Source organism: Lissotriton helveticus, chromosome 5_1 (genome assembly GCF_964261635.1).
Source record: "Lissotriton helveticus chromosome 5_1, aLisHel1.1, whole genome shotgun sequence".
Classification (NCBI taxonomy): Eukaryota; Metazoa; Chordata; class Amphibia; order Caudata; family Salamandridae; genus Lissotriton; species Lissotriton helveticus.
This window is the reverse complement of record NC_136065.1, coordinates 1,088,315,869-1,088,333,019: the sequence shown is the minus strand read 5'-3', so window position 1 is coordinate 1,088,333,019 and position 17,151 is coordinate 1,088,315,869. Positions and strand designations below refer to the sequence as shown.

At 49.3% G+C, this 17,151-nt stretch overlaps 1 protein-coding gene across 2 annotated transcripts in view; it reads left to right on the top strand.

Annotated features, from left to right (window-relative positions):
* CYP17A1 (cytochrome P450 family 17 subfamily A member 1) overlaps positions 1–17,151 on the top strand; it is a 331,379-nt gene that overhangs the window by 33,911 nt on the left and 280,317 nt on the right. The window contains exon 1 of one of the 2 annotated variants that reach the window (XM_078641170.1): positions 7,106–7,297. The exons of the other annotated variant lie outside the window; for it this stretch is intronic. Within the exon in view, the coding sequence (XP_078497296.1) occupies positions 7,202–7,297 (96 nt within the window). The 5' untranslated portion in view covers positions 7,106–7,201. Of the gene's footprint in view, positions 1–7,105; positions 7,298–17,151 lie in introns of those variants that run through there. 2 annotated transcript variants of the gene reach the window in all.

The window sequence follows — 17,151 nt, the reverse complement described above, 5'->3', positions numbered from 1 at the left end:
TAGTTCCCATCAGGAAGGGGAGCAACAATTAAACCATTCTCGGTAGGCGATGATGGTGGGCTTGGCAATCCGTAGAGCACGTCGAGTACACGGTTATCGGCCATCACATTGCCATGAAGCTCCGACACCTCTCATGGCACGGGGTCCACTGCCGTTACAGGGACTGCCATGGGTAGTATAGGCTGATCAGGATATTGAAACGGTGCAGGGTCCGGTCCCACTTGTCCAAGTCCGTGTGCAACCGCAATCTTTTTCCGGACAATGGACTCCACATGGGAATGTAGTGCCCCGATAGCTGCGAATACAGATCGTATCGACTGTTCAGACGCAGTCAGTCCCACCGAATCTTGTTCCGAGACACCCATGTTCGCGTCCCCCCGAGGCCCAGCCTACCCCAGTGGAATCGGCAATTTTGGGGAAGGACTGTCACGGAGGGAGACTGAGGACTTACCAAGGTCGCGATCCAGGCTCCGGTAACACAAGCGTAGATCCCAACCCGGCAAACACCGGCAGAGGCAAACCGGGTCTCCGGGCCAGGGACCCACACCCACAGCGCACTGTCGTGCCTCGTCAACCCTCCATCGATTGTAGGCTAGAGCACAACCACCGTCAAAATTGGGCGTAAAAAGTTTTCCACGTCCAAGGACCGGACCCTGATGATCACCCACAGCCGATGTTATTCACCTGGAACCCGCTGGGCCAGTACTCGAGTTCCCGGCTCACAAGTTGGTGTAGGCCCCAAACTAAAACTCAACGTAACTTCGTCCAAAAAGCTGGGAAAAATCCCGGGATCGCACCAAAATACAACATAGCAGTTCACACACCCGGAGGCAGGGTGGAAATTCAGGATCTGTAGCAGGATTATCCGGCGGGGGACGGAGGTCGGGGGAGCCGGGAGCCTAAGCGGCCATCTTGGTTGCAAGCGTAGCTCCTCCTCCGTCTTCGTCGTTGATTTTAATGGCGAGCTGCTGAAGAATGCTGCAGGCGACCAAGTGGAAAGTGTCCGGGTGGATCTAAGGGTGAATCAGAGATCTAAAGAACCTGAAAGCAGAGGGGACAGAGTCTGGGTCACTTGCCAGTGACCAGGAAGGAGATGAGTTAATGTCCACCGATGTTGGGTGCTTTCAGCTGAAGAAGGTGAAGCTTGACTCTTTAGCCACAAGGACCAGGAGGCATCGACGATGGCCAGGAGCTGGATTCGAGCTGTCCCATGAAGGATGTCGAGTTCTGCGGTGTCGGTATCCAGATTGGACCCAACAAACCTTGGCTACAGCAACCCACACAGAAAGCAAAGATTGGCTTCGGTGTAGACAAGCAAGGTTTGAGGGATTAACCCTTTGGAGGGGAGTCAGGGCACTTCTGGAGCAACAAGGAAAGCCCAAGAAACAGAAGAGTTACCTTCGTGGGGACCCACCAGTCGACGGACCAGGGATCGCATAGGAGCCTCAAGCAGAAATGCTAGAAGCAGGCCCACAGAACACTCATGGACTGTAGGCCCACACTCTTCAGTGCAGATGGTGCTCGGGTTTGGACTACAAGTAGCCCAATGCACAACTTCGGGAAAGCTCGGGAAGTCGATGCACTAGGAAATGTGCACAATGTCCAGGAGTTCCGGTCCCACGACTCTCGTGATCGTTGCAGGTCTCAGCTTTGCTGGTATCTCATGTCGGCCTCTGAAAAGTCTGGAAGTCCATGTCCTGAGTCACAAATACTTGGGGGTCCGGCGGGAGCCTCAGAAATGCAGACTGGCAAGATGCTACTTGGTGCCTGCTTGAGCAGGGGAGTCAATCCTTGACCCCAAGGGAGATTATTCCGTCTTCTAGTCGTGTAGAATGTCTTAGTTCCAGGATATATGTTGCAGAGTTTTGTCCAGGTGTAATCTGAAGTCTTAAGGACTGGGATCCCATACGTATACTAAGTTAGGGGGTTGGCCATACTCTAGAGACCCACCTACGGGAGGGTCTAGGGATGGGGTGGTTACACCCCTTTCCCTTTGTCCAGTTTTGCGCCAGAGGAGGGGACTGGGTGCCCCTGCAACCGGTTTGAACTGGGGTATGCACAGGGACACCAAGAGTGCCCCCAGCACTGTCTGAAAAGCATTCTGTGAATGCACCCACCCAGCCCCAATACACTAAAGCCTGTCTGGGAGGTGGTTACATCTCCCTGTGACAGGAAACCTATTGTCCAGGCCTCCCCTGCTGGAATTTCGTCCATCAGCAGGAGGTCAGACTCGTGTCTGTGGCTGCAGCATCCATTTTGTGATGCTGGGTTCTTTTAAACTATTACCGGTTAGGTCAGTGTGGACATGTCTCTCCCTCTAGAAGGGTGGAATTCTACCCCCCGCCGCCAGGACTGGCGGGTGGTAGGATTCCAAAGTGTTTGACTCCAAACACGACATGTTTTCATGCAGCCATTCCAAAGTTAACATTTACCGCAAGGTTATAATGCACTTAAGAGTATATGGTCTGGCTGCATCACAGAACAGCCTCAGAGAAAAGATTCTGAAAACTGCAGAGGGGCCCTGCTCATGCATGGGAACCTTCTCACACAAAACCAAGCACTCTGCGTTCAGGATAGATAAGGCCTGCCATAGGAGTGACTTATAGGTTTATATGTGTCAGTGATTAAAGGTAGATATAGGTAACCTATATCTTAGTAAGGGGTGCATGCACCACCTTACCCAGGCTGCCGTAGCAGACCTGTGGTGCCATCTTGGAAGGCTCCCCAGGGGTGGCATAATACATGCTTCAGCCCCTGATAGGCCTCTGGGGTAACTATGCCCTTGGTAACTAAGGTACCATATACTAGGGACTCACAAGGGCAACCCAGTAACCAATCTGGAGTGTACCTAAAGTACATGCAATCATTTTAGAGAGGAAATCAGATAGGCTGGGCCCTGAATAGCAGGATCCCAGCCAAACTAAGTCAAAAACCATCAAAACACCAGGAAAAAAGTGGGGGCAACCATGCAGTCAGATTCCACCTCCCTGCATCTCCCAGCTGAGGTAGATGGCTTGCCAGAGAAGACTGCTTTGGAGCCCACTGCGGAGGACATTGCCTCCTTGGTGACCTGCCTGAACCTGCTAGATGGCAAGGAAAAGGGAGACCTACCAGGTAGGAGTTCTGCAAGGCACAGAAGGAGTGCCCAACCCTGAAGGGCATGAGGCAACAGGCCGAACCCCAGGCAGCAGGTGATGCCTCTGGAAATCACTGCATGTACTGGGAGGGAAAACTCCTGTATAGTGAGCCCAAGGCACCTATGCATGGGACAACATGGGCACTGGTCATTCCTCAATGCTAAAGGGCCTTCCTATTGGAGATGACTCATGATATACCCCCGGCAGGACATCTGGGGCACAGCAAGACCTTTGCCAGGCTTGTCCCCTACTTTTATTGGCCCCGGATGAAGATTTCCTCAGATACTGTCTGTAGGAATTGCTTGACCTTCCAGGCCAGTGGGAAAACAGGCTGTAGGAGAGTAGGATCTGCTTACTATGGGTACCCCCACTTTTTGCTGGTGTTTCACTGTTTTTTTACTTTAGTCTGGCTGTGCCCTGCTGTTCTGGTCCCCAGCCTAGCTGCTTCCTCTCTAAATTGATTGCATGTACTTTAGGTACACTTCAGATTGGTTACTGGGTTACCCTTGTGAGTCCCTAGTATATGGTACCTTAGGTACCAAGGGCATAGGTACCCCAGAGGCTACCAGGGGCTGAAGCATGTATTATGCCACCCCTGGAAGCCTTCTAAAATGACACCACAGGTCTGCTACTGCAGCCTGGGTACGGTGGTGCATGTACCCTTTAGTAAGATATAGGTTACCTATATTTACCTTTAATCTCTGACACATATAAACCTATAAGTCACTCCTTTGGCAGGCCTTCTCAATCCTGACCAGGAGTGCTTGGTTTTGTGTGAGAGGGTGCCCATGCATGAGCTGGACCCCTCTGCAGCGTTCGGAATCTATTCTCTGATGCTGTTCTGTGATGCAGCCAGACCATATACTCTTAAGTGCATTATAACCTTGTGGTAAATGCTAACTTTGGAATGGCTGCATGGAAACATGTTGTGTTTGGTGTCAAACACTTTGGACTCCTACCCCCCCGCCAGTTCTGGCGGCGGGGGTAGAATTCCACCCTTCTAGAGGCAGAAAGACATGTACACACTTACCTACCGGTAATAGTTTAAAAGAGCCCCAGCATCACAAAATGTATTCTGCAGCCACAGACACGAGTCTGACCTCCTGCTGCTGGACGAAACTCCGACAAGGGAGGCCTGGACAATAAGTTTCCTGTCACAGGGAGGTGTAACCACCTCCCAGACAGGTTTTAGTGTTTTGGGGCTGGGTGGGTGCATTCATAGAATGCTTTTCAGACAGTGCTGGGGGCACACTTGGTGTCCCTGTGCATACCCCAGTTCAAACCGGTTGCAGGGGCGCTCAGCCCCTGCTCTGGTGCGAAACTGGACTAAGGGAAAGGGGTGTAACCACCCCCTCCCTGGAACCTCCCATAGGTGGGTCCCTAGAGTATGTCCAACCCCCTAACTTAGAATAAGTATGGGATCCCAGTCCTTAGGACTTCAGATTACACCTGGACGAAACTCTGCAACATATGCCCTGGAACTTCGACATTCTACACGACTAGAGACTAGAAGATAGAAGAGTCTCCCTTGGGGTCAAAGAGTGACTCCCCTGTTCAAACAGGCACCAAAGCAGCATCTTGCCAGTCTGCATTTCCGAGGCTTCCGGCGGACCCCGAAGTATTTGCCACTCAGGACATGGACTTCCAGACATCTCAGAGGCTGACACGAGATCCCAGCAAAGCTGAGACCAGCAGCCATCACGAGAGACGTGGGACTGGAACTCCTGGACACCGTGCACATTTGCTAATGCATTGACTTTGCGAGCTTTTCTGAAGTTGTGCTTTGGGCTATTGTAGTCCAAGCCCCAAACATCATCTGCACCGAAGATTGTGGGCCTACACTCCACGAGTGTTACTTGTGCCCGCTTCTAGCATTTCCGCTTGAGGCTCCTTCGCGATCCCTGGTCCGTCGACTGGTGGCTCCCCATGAAGGTAACTCTTCTGTTTCTTGGGCTTCCCTGGTTGCTCCAGACGTGCCCTTTCTCCCCTCCAAAGAGTGAGTCCCTCAGACCTTGCTGGTCTGCACTGAAGCCAATCTTTCCTTTCTGCGTGGGTTGCTGTTGCCAAGGCTTGTTTGGTCCAATCCAGATACAGACACCACAGCACTCGACATCCTTCTTGGGACAGCTTGAATCCAGCTCCTGGTTGTCATCGACGCCTCCTGGTCCGCGTGGCTGAAGGACATCCGCTCATCGCCTTCCTGGTCACTGGAAAGTGACCCAGACTCTGTCCCCTCTGCTTTCAGGTTCTTCAGATCTCCGATCCACCCTTGGATCCACCCTGACACTTTCCACTTGGTCGCCTGCAGCATTCTTCAGCAGCTCACCATTAAAATCGACGACGAAACCCGACACGAAAAGACACCTATGCGCCTTGCTTTCCTGGGTGAGGTAACTCGAGTACTCCGGTGCTCCCATGGGTGTTGACTCTAGAACCTCCTAGTTCTAAAGGGGTTTGCTCCATGTCCTCTTCTAAGTGTCCTTAAACTGTAATTTTCCAACCGCGACTTTCCCCATAGAAGTTAATGGTGATTCGCGGCTGTGTTTAGACATTGCACGCGTCCTCCGTGGGTCCCCTGTGTCACTACCTTGGGTGGTTCCTGGTGGCCCCAGTGGTTCCAAAGGCTTTAGGCCTTGTATCTATTTCAGTCGTGATTATTTCTGCATCATATCATTCTCTTTTGTATTCACTGCTTTGATATATCCTCATATGGAACTGCTAGGATGAGGACAGAGGTAGGGGTACCCTTAGGACAGTCTCGCCTTATCCTAGCAGCAAGCCACCCTTCGCTCCCTTCCTGAGACAAAAGTATGTGTGGCTTGGATAACAACAGGAAGAGCTGGAGTGGGAGAGGCATCTATGCTCATTGTATGTGACAATTTTAATAAAACTAGAAGAAAGCTTGGGTAGCGTTTCTGTCTCAGGAGGTCATACAGGCGATGAGGACTATTATAAGGGTAATGAATATTACCTGGAAGTAATTTGTTCATTTCTTACCAAAGAGGGCACTGCATTGTATGCCTGTGAGGCAGGGAATAGTGATTAGATCCGCCTGCCTGAGCCATCAAGTAATCTAGAAGAAAAAAACAAGTGTTCATCTGTGAATAGAAAAAGCTTTCTTAAGTCCTTTATGAAGTCCCAGAGCTTTTAGATCTGTACAATTTACATTAATGGCCCAAACCACAAGAAAGCCAGGACTAAGGGGGGCGGGAGTCAAGACTCCTCCATTCAGGCTCCACAATTATGGAATTGCCTCCCACCAGATCTCCAAGTAGAAGACAGTCCTACCTTCCAAAAGTGGTTAAAACCTAGGACATCAAGCAGTGACCTGAGGCCGGGGCGATCACTCTAATGTTTATGTCAGTGTGTGTTTTTCAGAGACAAGAGGCCCGCATTGTTGTCTAAGGTGCTCATTGAAAGAACTAGGGTTAGTTTTGAAATATTCTCGTCAATTAAGTTTAAGCAGTGTATCAATGGACATACTGGGAGGTTTACACGTGACACTCCAAAGTGATTCTGTTTTTTCTATCGCACTGATTATGCTTGTACCTTTTTGTTTTGGATTCCTATTAAAAGGAGATGCCACCTTTCTGCAGATCGCGTGCCTGCTCTTGCCTACGGTATCAGAGACTTCTTTCTGGATTTGTTTTAAAACTCAGGCCGCCTGGACCACCCGGCATGAACAGGGCCGGTCTCGAGGAGTGACACGGGCTCTCTGCTCTGATTATCTCTGCTCCCTTGATTGGTCGCGAGAGGGAGGTCCCGCGTACTTATGGGGGCCGCTCTGCCGCTCGCAGCCTTCAGGACAGCACTCCTCCTCTGGGCGAAGGATGCAGGGAGCCGGCGGCGCCACGCTCGTCCTGGGAGCCGCGCTCTTCACGCTGGGGCTCGCCCTGTTCGCGCTCTGGAGGGCCGCGGGCCGCAAGGTGCAGCAGGCCAGGTACCCCACCAGCCTGCCCAGCCTGCCCATCATCGGGAGCCTGCTGCACCTGGGCAGCCACGCGCAGCCTCACCTCCTGTTCTGCGAGCTGCAGAAGAAGTATGGCAGCCTGTACTCGCTGAAGATGGGCTCCATCTATGTGGTGATGGTGAACAGCCACGAGCACGCCAGGGAGGTGCTCCTGAAGAAGGGGAAGGTCTTTGCAGGGAGACCACGCTCGGTGAGTTCACAAGCGGCCTGTCCCTCGTGCGCAGATGTTTGAAAAGTGCATCCTATGTTGCAACACACAAACAGCAAGGCGTTTGGGGTATTTACTGAATGTCTCGAAGCGGCGCAGCATCTAAAGTTACTCCGTTGCCTTGCCTGAGAGTTCTCTCGCAGGAAGCACCATATCTGAAGAGATATTACACTGTCCCAGAGACGTTTTAAGGCATGGACAGAGTAGGCTCTGGCCCAGGGCCCCGTCCCTTCAGCCAGCTCTGTTCTGCAGAGTCCTGCCCTGAAGACCTTCAATAATTCTTAAACAGATTGTTTAAAACACGTTATCCTTTAATTGTTTTAATGGGGATGGTGTGTGAGAGTCAATTACAGACATTTTGCACAAATATTTTGGGTTTATGTTTCAAGCAACATCCATATATTTTTTTTTATTTTACATCAAAACAGGACCTGACATACGTGTAATGAGAGGGCGTCACGTAAATTATTTGGGGGTAATTTTAGTAAGTTGCTGTTGTGTTACAATATTGAAAATACATGTTACTATTCCTGATTATTAGACGTAAACACATTTAGAATTTGGACGCGTGTGCTTGTGCACTGTCAGTGACCTGGCCAAAGAGGGCATGAAAGATCTGAAATTGGATCATGTTTTCAAAGCTGTTCTGAACAGGGCCCCCCAAAATACGTTTGGCCCAGGGCCCCCAAAATCCTTAAGATGTCCCTGCACTGTCCTCCTCCCTGGAGCCTGGCACTGGCGCACTTTCAGGCGGACAGTGGCGTGCACACACCTTTGCACCTTAGTGCAAAAGCGTTTGCCTCAAGTCCAGCTTAGGTTTTGTACTGAAAGGCTACCTACCCTGCCAGTACAAAATGCTATGCTTAGGCTAACATTTAAGCGGTCCTACTTGATATGTGTGCTGTAGAGGGCAGCCCACATTCAAAGTCGGAAAAGACTGGAGACATAATAGGCGTTCTCTTCCATGACGCAACGTCAACATGTTTTTTATGGAAAACCCTGTCTACTTTGTTCTAGTAGTTAGGGTTTTGCATCCTTAACCATGGGTGGTTGCATGTGAATGCCACGTACCTCCCATGGAAGTTTCCTTGATGCAAAGTAATGCAAAGCACGGCTAGCCTATGCTGCTTTTGTTAGTTGCAGGTTACTTTTCAGTACTAAATACATTTTAAATAAACATTCCGTGCCGATTTGAGTGCAACACACCAGGTTAGTAAATATTCTGCTTTGTGTGCAAATATCAAAACGCGCCCATGTGCCGTGTTCTGGAAGCGTTCAGGAACAAGCACACCTGTCTGAATAGTGAGGGCTATTTGTTACATCACGAGTGATCGGTGTGTTTCACTATGCGAGGTTCAGTGGTGTGCACAGGTATACTGGGATATGTGTATCAGATGTCAATGCTGCTGAAGTATCTCTTGAAGTACACTAGTTTGGTCTGCTGAGAGGAGGGGGCGCTGTTGTGCAGCAGTTAGGGTCTATGTTGAACCAGCCAGAACTGCCGATTTAGGAACTAGGCAACCAGGTTCAATCTCAGCATCAGCTCAATATCCTGTAAATGTGGGCAAAGCACTTATTCCCCTCCTGACAAAAAAAACAACGAATGTGACCTTGTGTAAAGTAACCGATGCCATAATAAGTGCTCCAATAGCTTAGAGTCGAGTTCTCTATATATCAAATCCGCATTAAAAAAAATCCGGGGTACAATTTGACTCCAAAGCTTTTTAAAATAGAAACGTATTCACATTTTCAGACGTTAGATTTGATACAGTGTCATTATTACTCCATTGATAAGATGTCAGCACTTTCCGTTTTAGCAAGAACCTTCCAGATTCAAGGGCAGGCTTATAGTCGGAACAAACATACAATAGCAACCTTCAGTGTTCAAACTGAAGCGCTAGACTGCAAGTCAACACAAAACTCGACCATGTTGTGTGACCCTGGGCAAGTGCTACATTCCCCGTTGGCTGTGTAAAAATAGAACACGTGAAAGAGATTTCAGAATTTAGTGATGCATCAAAAATGCATTTACATTCATCAGTTCTCCCTCAAACACCAGAAGGCTGAGTGAGCTTCTTCCCAGACCAAAGAGCTCAGTAAGCGCCTCCATTGTAGTCGCTGGTTTTTCAGCTCGGAATGTACCATCTTCAATTCTCGGGCAGCACTCACTCACCATACTAACAAAGTGAGATTGGGTGCTCAGCAGCCATGTGAAAGATGTAACGTTGTTACTCTGGCCAAATGTGTTTCACTTCCTCTGACTTAATTCATGTGACCACGAAAAGCTGATAGTGTCTGGGCGCTGTTCAATGACCAGCGTGTGCTATCTAAGAACATCAGTCCATCAATGTGTAGGCCTGGACTCGTTCACACACCCAATAGTAAAATCAATCCAGATGTTCACAATTTGGAAAATGAATACACATGAGACTCATTTACATATACGTGCAGTGACTTTTAACGAATATTATGCGTTTGTTTGTTCATTATTCCCAACGCCAGAGACTGTGCTGTGCTGATGAGTTCTGTAATTTATACTCAGTGTAAGGTTTGTCTGTTAATATTGGTCAGAACGTCTATACCATGTCATGGTGTTCTCTGATGGTCAATAGTCTCATGTGATATATAAAGCTGTTGCTGCCTCTGAACATGTGAGTTACTCTACTGTGCAGTTGCAGGAGTGTGCCCGTTCATTTAAGTCCAAAATATTGTAGGACGGATGTGGCATTTCAGATTTGCACCAAAACACCACCTCAGTAAAACACACATGCTTTACAAATCATTGGTGGGTGGGGGACAAAAAACACCAGCTAACAAAACACATACATTTCCATTTAATATTCGAGTTTTTTTAATATTTGACAAACAATAAAAATGCATTTGAAACGTGTTGAGGACATTGATCTTCAATTTCAAATTCAATCGCAGAGCTCGAAGAAAGCAAGAACTAACGGAAACTTAATTCCACTGCTTTTTAAATTTTTACTGAATAGTACTACTACCTTTTAAAGACATGTTTTGCAGTTCAACACATTTCTCTTTTTAAACAATCGTTCATTATATAGTATTCAGTTTTGTAACAACTGATTTCTTTTGTGCTCCTGCTGAGCTGGCAGACGTGAGCCATGAAGTGTTTCTACAGAGGGGAGCAGCATGAGCAATCATCGAAAAAGCGAATGGGGTTGGCTATGTCATATATGTATAGTGTGTGTACCCTCAATGGGATCCTACACAGGCACACAGAGACCCACACATGCAACAACAAACATCAACAGACACCTATACAGGTAAATTATTATTATTATTATTAGAAAGTTTTATATAGCGCAAACTTGACCCAGGTGGGTATCGGAGCGCTTTACAATTTTAGGTGGGTATTACAAGAGTATACATCATACAACAAAATAGTCGTGCAACATAGTTAAGGTATGTGAGATACAGACCATGAAGAAGAAAATTCGATAATCTTTGCTAAAAAATGAGCAAGGCAGGCGAGTACCGGGATTCAAAGGTGTCCGGCAGTCTCATCGTAAATCAGTGGTGGCTCCTCCGCTCTGACGGAGGAGCTTCCCCCACTGCTTTCAAACAGTTGAGAAGTAGAAACATAAAATGATAATAACTTTCAGTTATAATCATTTTGTTTGTGCTGCTGGGGGGGGGGGGGGGGGGGGGGGGTTGCTCTGCTCTCGGGGCAGGGCAGGGGAGGAGTGGTTGCCTACTCCTAAATGCGCAGTGACTGGTTGGCCTTCTCGGTTTGGTCTTCTGCGGCCAACCTAACCAGTAATGCGCACTTTTGATTACGAGCCGGCTAAAGGGATATCCACGTGCATCCAATGATGCCTTGGTCGGCCCCACTGCAATGACGCAAAATGATGGGGCCCCCTGCAGAACGTGAGTTCCCTACATGTCACTGGTATAGTTTGCCTTGGGCTGAATGGAGGCCCATTGATGGGGCAACCCTGAAGGATTGAAGCCCCCCTGCACAGGGGAGTGCGTTACCACCCGTCTAAGTGGTAAAATAACGTAAGGGCAGGATAGGACAGGGGCTGGGTCAAAAGCATAGCCCTACCCGGACTAACAATGGGGGAGCATGAACTAAGCCCATGCCAGCCCACAGCAGGACCTGCTCCACACCCCTTCCTCCGTCCAACACAGCCCGCTCCCATTTATCAACAGCTCACACCAGGAAGTAAATGGCGTTTAACTTGTAAATGGCGCAGCACTGGCGTGGTGGTGCTGCACAGCTCCGCTAATTACAGGCGTGGAGTTTGCACCCTGTCCGTACCAGACAACAGGTATCCGGGACCATAGCGGTACCAATGGACACAACACAAGCAACTTGGCACAGAGAGCGACAGATACACGGACACTGATGCCACCCGTGCAGAGACCCACGGGCAATCTCGCACAGGGGCCACTAGAGGTGCAGTCACCTTCGAATACACAGACACGCAGACATAAATCATATTGTTAGCATGGAAGCACACAGCATGTCCAAGAGGAGGGGAGCGGTGTCCCCAGGAGAGGGATGGGAAGTGAGGCGCCTCGGGGGGGTACGTGGGGTGTGCCTTGGAGGGGCACGTGGGATGTGGCTCAGAGGGTTGCGGGGGGTGGGGGGGTGCCTCGGAGGGGCACGGGGTATGTGCCTTCGGTGGGCCTCAGGGGAGGATTGCTTGATGTGCTTTAGACTGGGTCCTGGGAGCTCTGGCTCCTTTGTATCAAGGCCGCAGTGTGGTGTGCAGTCCCCGCAGCGGCGGTGCACCTCGGGAGCGCGTGAGGTATATTGGGGCGCAGGTGATCTGCAGTAGGGGGCACAAGGATGTGTAGCCGGTAGCCCCTGCAGGTGAACTTTAGGGGGTACAAGTCGACGTACGGATAGAGGGTAGATGTTTCATGCAGGTAGAGGTCACAGGCTGACGTCAGCGAGGCCTCATGTTGAAGGTTAGTCTCCCACCGTGTCCTGTTTGAATTCTTCGCACTCCGGTACTTGAAGACTTCTTCCCATCATGTTTTTCAAGACTTCAAGCCACAGCACGCATAGAAAACAGGTCCTTAAAAAGGCTTACCCCCGATGTGGGAAACATGAATATTTTGGAGTCTAAAGGAGGACATTTCAGTCGTTCTTCGTAACACTTTTCTATGGTTTATTTAGAGGTTGAGAAGGACACATCTCAAACAGGGATTCCAAGGCACGTGTGTAACTGTTGTCAAGCAAATTCAGCATTGGTGTATTTCTTTTAGACTGTTAATCACAATGAAGCTACATTGAAAGAGGCAATTACCCATCCAGAATGTGCATATATCGAGTTCAGTCTTTTGTAGCGAATAATGTTTCAGGCCTATCTTAAAATGTATCTAATTGTTCCATATATTTATTGTTATACACAGTATCCCTGGTCACATGATTCTGCTTTGCACACAAAACATACATTTGTTGTAAATGCTGTTAACAATTAATCACTATGAAATGATTCTGTAAAGACAGAGCATAATTTTTTTAAACACACCTACAAATGAAAGTAGGAGATGCAATATTAGCATGGTGTAACGTCTAAACTCGAAACACACAAGATGATGGACGGAATGCTGCACAATGGCAAAACATTCACCCCAGTCACAGATCTGGGTTTAATCCATCGTTATTTTGCTCACCAAGCCACCCCAGTTCAGACATGGCCATATGCAAATCAGTCTTGACCCTGTGCCTCATGGGAACAATCCAGCCCGAACTGCCAAGCCATGTCTTCCCTGGACCGGAATCAAGTATCCTGGGACCGATTTCTGGCTATCATCCGTCTTCACCGAGGATAGCTTGACTCCAGTGGCTTAGTGAGCAAGGGACCCACGTCTGGGCATACCCTTTCCACATAGGGTGAACAGCAAAACACACAAGATGATGGACGGAATGTTGCACAATGGCAAAACATTCACCCCCAGTCACAGATCTGGGTTTAATCCATCGTTATTTTGCTCACCAAGCCACCCCAGTTTAGACATGGCCATATGCAAATCAGTCTTGACCCTGTGCCTCATGGGAACAGTCCAGCCCGAACTGCCAAGCCATGTCTTCCCTGGACCGGAATCAAGCATCCTAGGACCGGTTTCTGGCTATCAGCCGTCTTCAGCTAGGATAGCTTGACTCCAGTGGCTTAGTAAGCACTGGACCCACGTCTGGGCATACCCTTCCCACATAGGGTGAACAGCAAAACACACAAGATGATGGACGGAATGTTGCACAATGGCAAAACATTCACCCCCAGTCACAGATCTGGGATTAATCCATCATTATTTTGCTCACCAAGCCACCCCAGTTCAGACATGGCCATATGCAAATCGGTCTTGACCCTGTGCCTCATGGGAATAGTCCAGCCTGAACTGCCAAGCCATGTCTTCCCTGGGCCGGAATCAAGCGTCCTAGGACCGGTTTCTGGCTATCAGCCGTCTTCACCGAGGATAGCTTGACTCCAGTGGCTTAGTGAGCACGGGACCCACGTCTGGGCATACCCTTCCCACATAGGGTTAACAGCAAAACACACAAGATGATGGACGGAATGTTGCACAATGGCAAAACATTCACCCCCAGTCACAGATCTGTGTTTAATCCATCGTTATTTTGCTCACCAAGCCAACCCAGTTCAGACATGGCCATATGCAAATCAGTCTTGACCCTGTGCCTCATGGGAACAGTCCAGCCCGAACTGCCAAGCCATGTCTTCCCTGGACCGGAATCAAGCATCCTAGGACCGGTTTCTGGCTATCAGCCGTCTTCAGCCAGGATAGCTTGACTCCAGTGGCTTAGTGAGCACGGGACCCACGTCTGGGCATACCCTTCCCACAATGGGTGAAGAGCAGAACACACAAGATGATGGACGGAATGTTGCACAATGGCAAAACATTCACCCCAGTCACAGATCTGGGTTGAATCCATCGTTATTTTGCTCACCAAGCCACGCCAGTTCAGACATGGCCATATGCAAATCAGTCTTGACCCTGTGCCTCATGGTAACAGTCCAGCCCGAACTGCCAAGCCATGTCTTCCCTGGACAGGAATCAAGCATCCTAGGACCGATTTCTGGCTATCAGCCAGAAACCGCTCCAGCCACAACTGCCAAGCCATGTCTGCCCTGGACCGGAATCAAGCATCCTAGGACCGGTTTCTGGCTATCAGCCATCTTCAGCCAGGATAGCTTGACTCCAGTGGCTTAGTGAGCATGGGACCTACGTCTGGGCATACCCTTCCCACATAGGGTGAACGACGATGGATTAAACCCAGATCTGTGACTGGGGGTGAATGTTTTGCCATTGTGCAACATTCCGTCCATCATCTTGTGTGTTTTGCTGTTCACCCTATGTGGGAAGGGTATGCCCAGACGTGGGTCCCGTGCTCACTGGAGAAGTGTGGCTCAATGGTTAGAGCGGCAGACCCTGATGCAGAGGTCTGGCCCGGACCAGGGTTCAATTCCCGCCTCGGCGGGTCTTGGGCTCAATTTCCCCGGACCTGATATTTCTCGCCTCGGTGTCTATTCTAAGCATGGGTCCCACTCTGCAATCTGGGCAATAGCTTGCTTATTCTCTAGAACGGCCCCAACAGCGCTAGAATGCCTGGCTTCACCTTGGGGGTGCCCAGGAGTGGGCACTTCACAGGGAAAGGCCAGGAAGGGTTCCTCAGCGGTATGTGTACAGCGCCTATAAACCCCTTCGGGGTTGATACGTGCGCTATATGAGCACTACATTTATTTACCCCAGTGCAGACATGGCCATATGCAAATCAGTCTTAACCTGTAAGCTCAACATGTCATGCATGACTCTTCCATATCTAATGGCCCAAGTGACATATAGACCATAAGGCCCCCTTTCCATTTTATGAAGGCCAGGACTCAATTTTCTGTACTTTTGAAGAATCATCCACATGTATGCCTTTGACACAGATGCTGCCAATCCTTAACTTTTAAGAACATGTGAAAGTGTGAAGTCACTTAGACATAGACACACCATACGGCATCAGTCTGGAATGGCGGTATGTCATTACAATGCATGCCTTTATCGGGCAAGCCTTTACCATGCATCATTTACCAATCAATGCCTTTACCGCTCAATGCCTTTACCATGAATGGCCTTTACCACGCAAGTCTTTACCACACAATATCTATCTATCTATCTATCTATCTATCTATCTATCTATCTATCTATCTATCTATCTATCTATCTATCTATCTATCTATCTATCTATCTATCTATCTATCTATCTATCTATCTATCTATCTATCTCTATAGGGTGGTAAGGGTGATTTTAGTGTTTAGGGGTGGGTGAGGGTACTGGGTGGTAAAGGGGTGGGTGTTGGAACACCACACCAGAATTTACTGTGCAATAACTCCGCCCCTAAAAATAGCATGAGGATTCGGCTGCAGCAGTAGCAAAGCCTCTCTCCATGTTTATTTCAGGGGTGTGGGGGGGGGCGCTTATGATGCTTTGCATGCCATAATTTAGCTTCCCCTTCCATCCTCTAGCCCCAACAGCCCTCCCTTCATCATCACCTAACACAGAGGCTGCATCATCCATTTACCACCTGCTAGAGCAGGTGACATGTGTGTGTCACACCCCATGGAATTAGGGAATTCTGTATTGTTTTGTGATTGGTAAATCTGGTACCACAGAGTAATTCCCCACTCCACTGCCTTTAACCTGTAGTTGCATGGTACTGGTGCTGTGTTATAGCATGGTAACAAATAGGTGGGGCCACCTGTAGAGGACAATTGTAAAGTGGGTGTGCAAATTTGTTATATATACACTGAAAAAAACAACACCTGCGAACAACCCCCCACATGCAGCCAACCGGAAGTTGCGCACGGCCAAGACCACAAGGCCTGGCCGGCCGCAGGCCCTGTGTCCAACCTCCATAAAGGCAGCCAACCCCACACTGTGCATAGCCTTCAGTCGTGCACAGCAGAGGGTTGGTCGAAGCAGCCAATCCACCGCATGCAGCCAACCTTATGCTGTGCACGGCCAAAGTCTGTGTACAGTGGGGGCTGGCCACAAGGCCTAGCCTGTGGCCAGGACCTGTGACCAGCCCCACCAAAGACAGCTAACCCCACACTGCACATGGCCTTCAGCCATGCGTGGTGGGGGGTTGGCAACAGGGCCTGGCCCTGGTGACCACATCCTCCAGAGCCTTTTTTTTTAAGGGGAGGGGGGCCCACTTCCCAAGCCATTATAGGCCCTGGGGAGTCCACTCCCAGGGCCAAAACTTACAAAAAAAGTGAGGGGGCCACACAGCCCCCCTCCCCGAATCTCTTTAGGCACTGGTGCCCCAGGGCCTTTTTTTAATTAAAGGGGAGGGAAGACATGTGGTCCCACTCCCTGAGCCTTGTTAGGTCTTGGGGATCACATCCCTAGGGCTGCTTTTTTTAATTAAAGGGGAGGGTGGACGCATGCCCCCCCTCCAGAGTCTGATTAGGCCCTACTGACCCTATCCCCCTGGGCCCCTCCTTAAAATAAAGGTGAGGGGCCCTACTCTCCGAGTCTTGTTAGGACCTGGGGACCCCATCCATCAGGACGGGAAACAACTTTAACAACGCAGTCATTACATTGCGTTACCTTTACAACGCGGTTGTTGTAACGACCGCATTGTTACATTGCAGTACATTACAACGCAAGTCGTTACAACGACTTGCTCTAGATGGCGCTCTAAACTAAGGAATAGTATAATTTACTATTCCAACACCTTCCCTACTGTTGCATACAGTGGAGTTGGAATAGTAAATTATACTATTCCTAAGTCCAGTGCGCCATCTAGAGCAAGTCGTTGTAACAACTTGCGTTGTGATGTACTGCGATG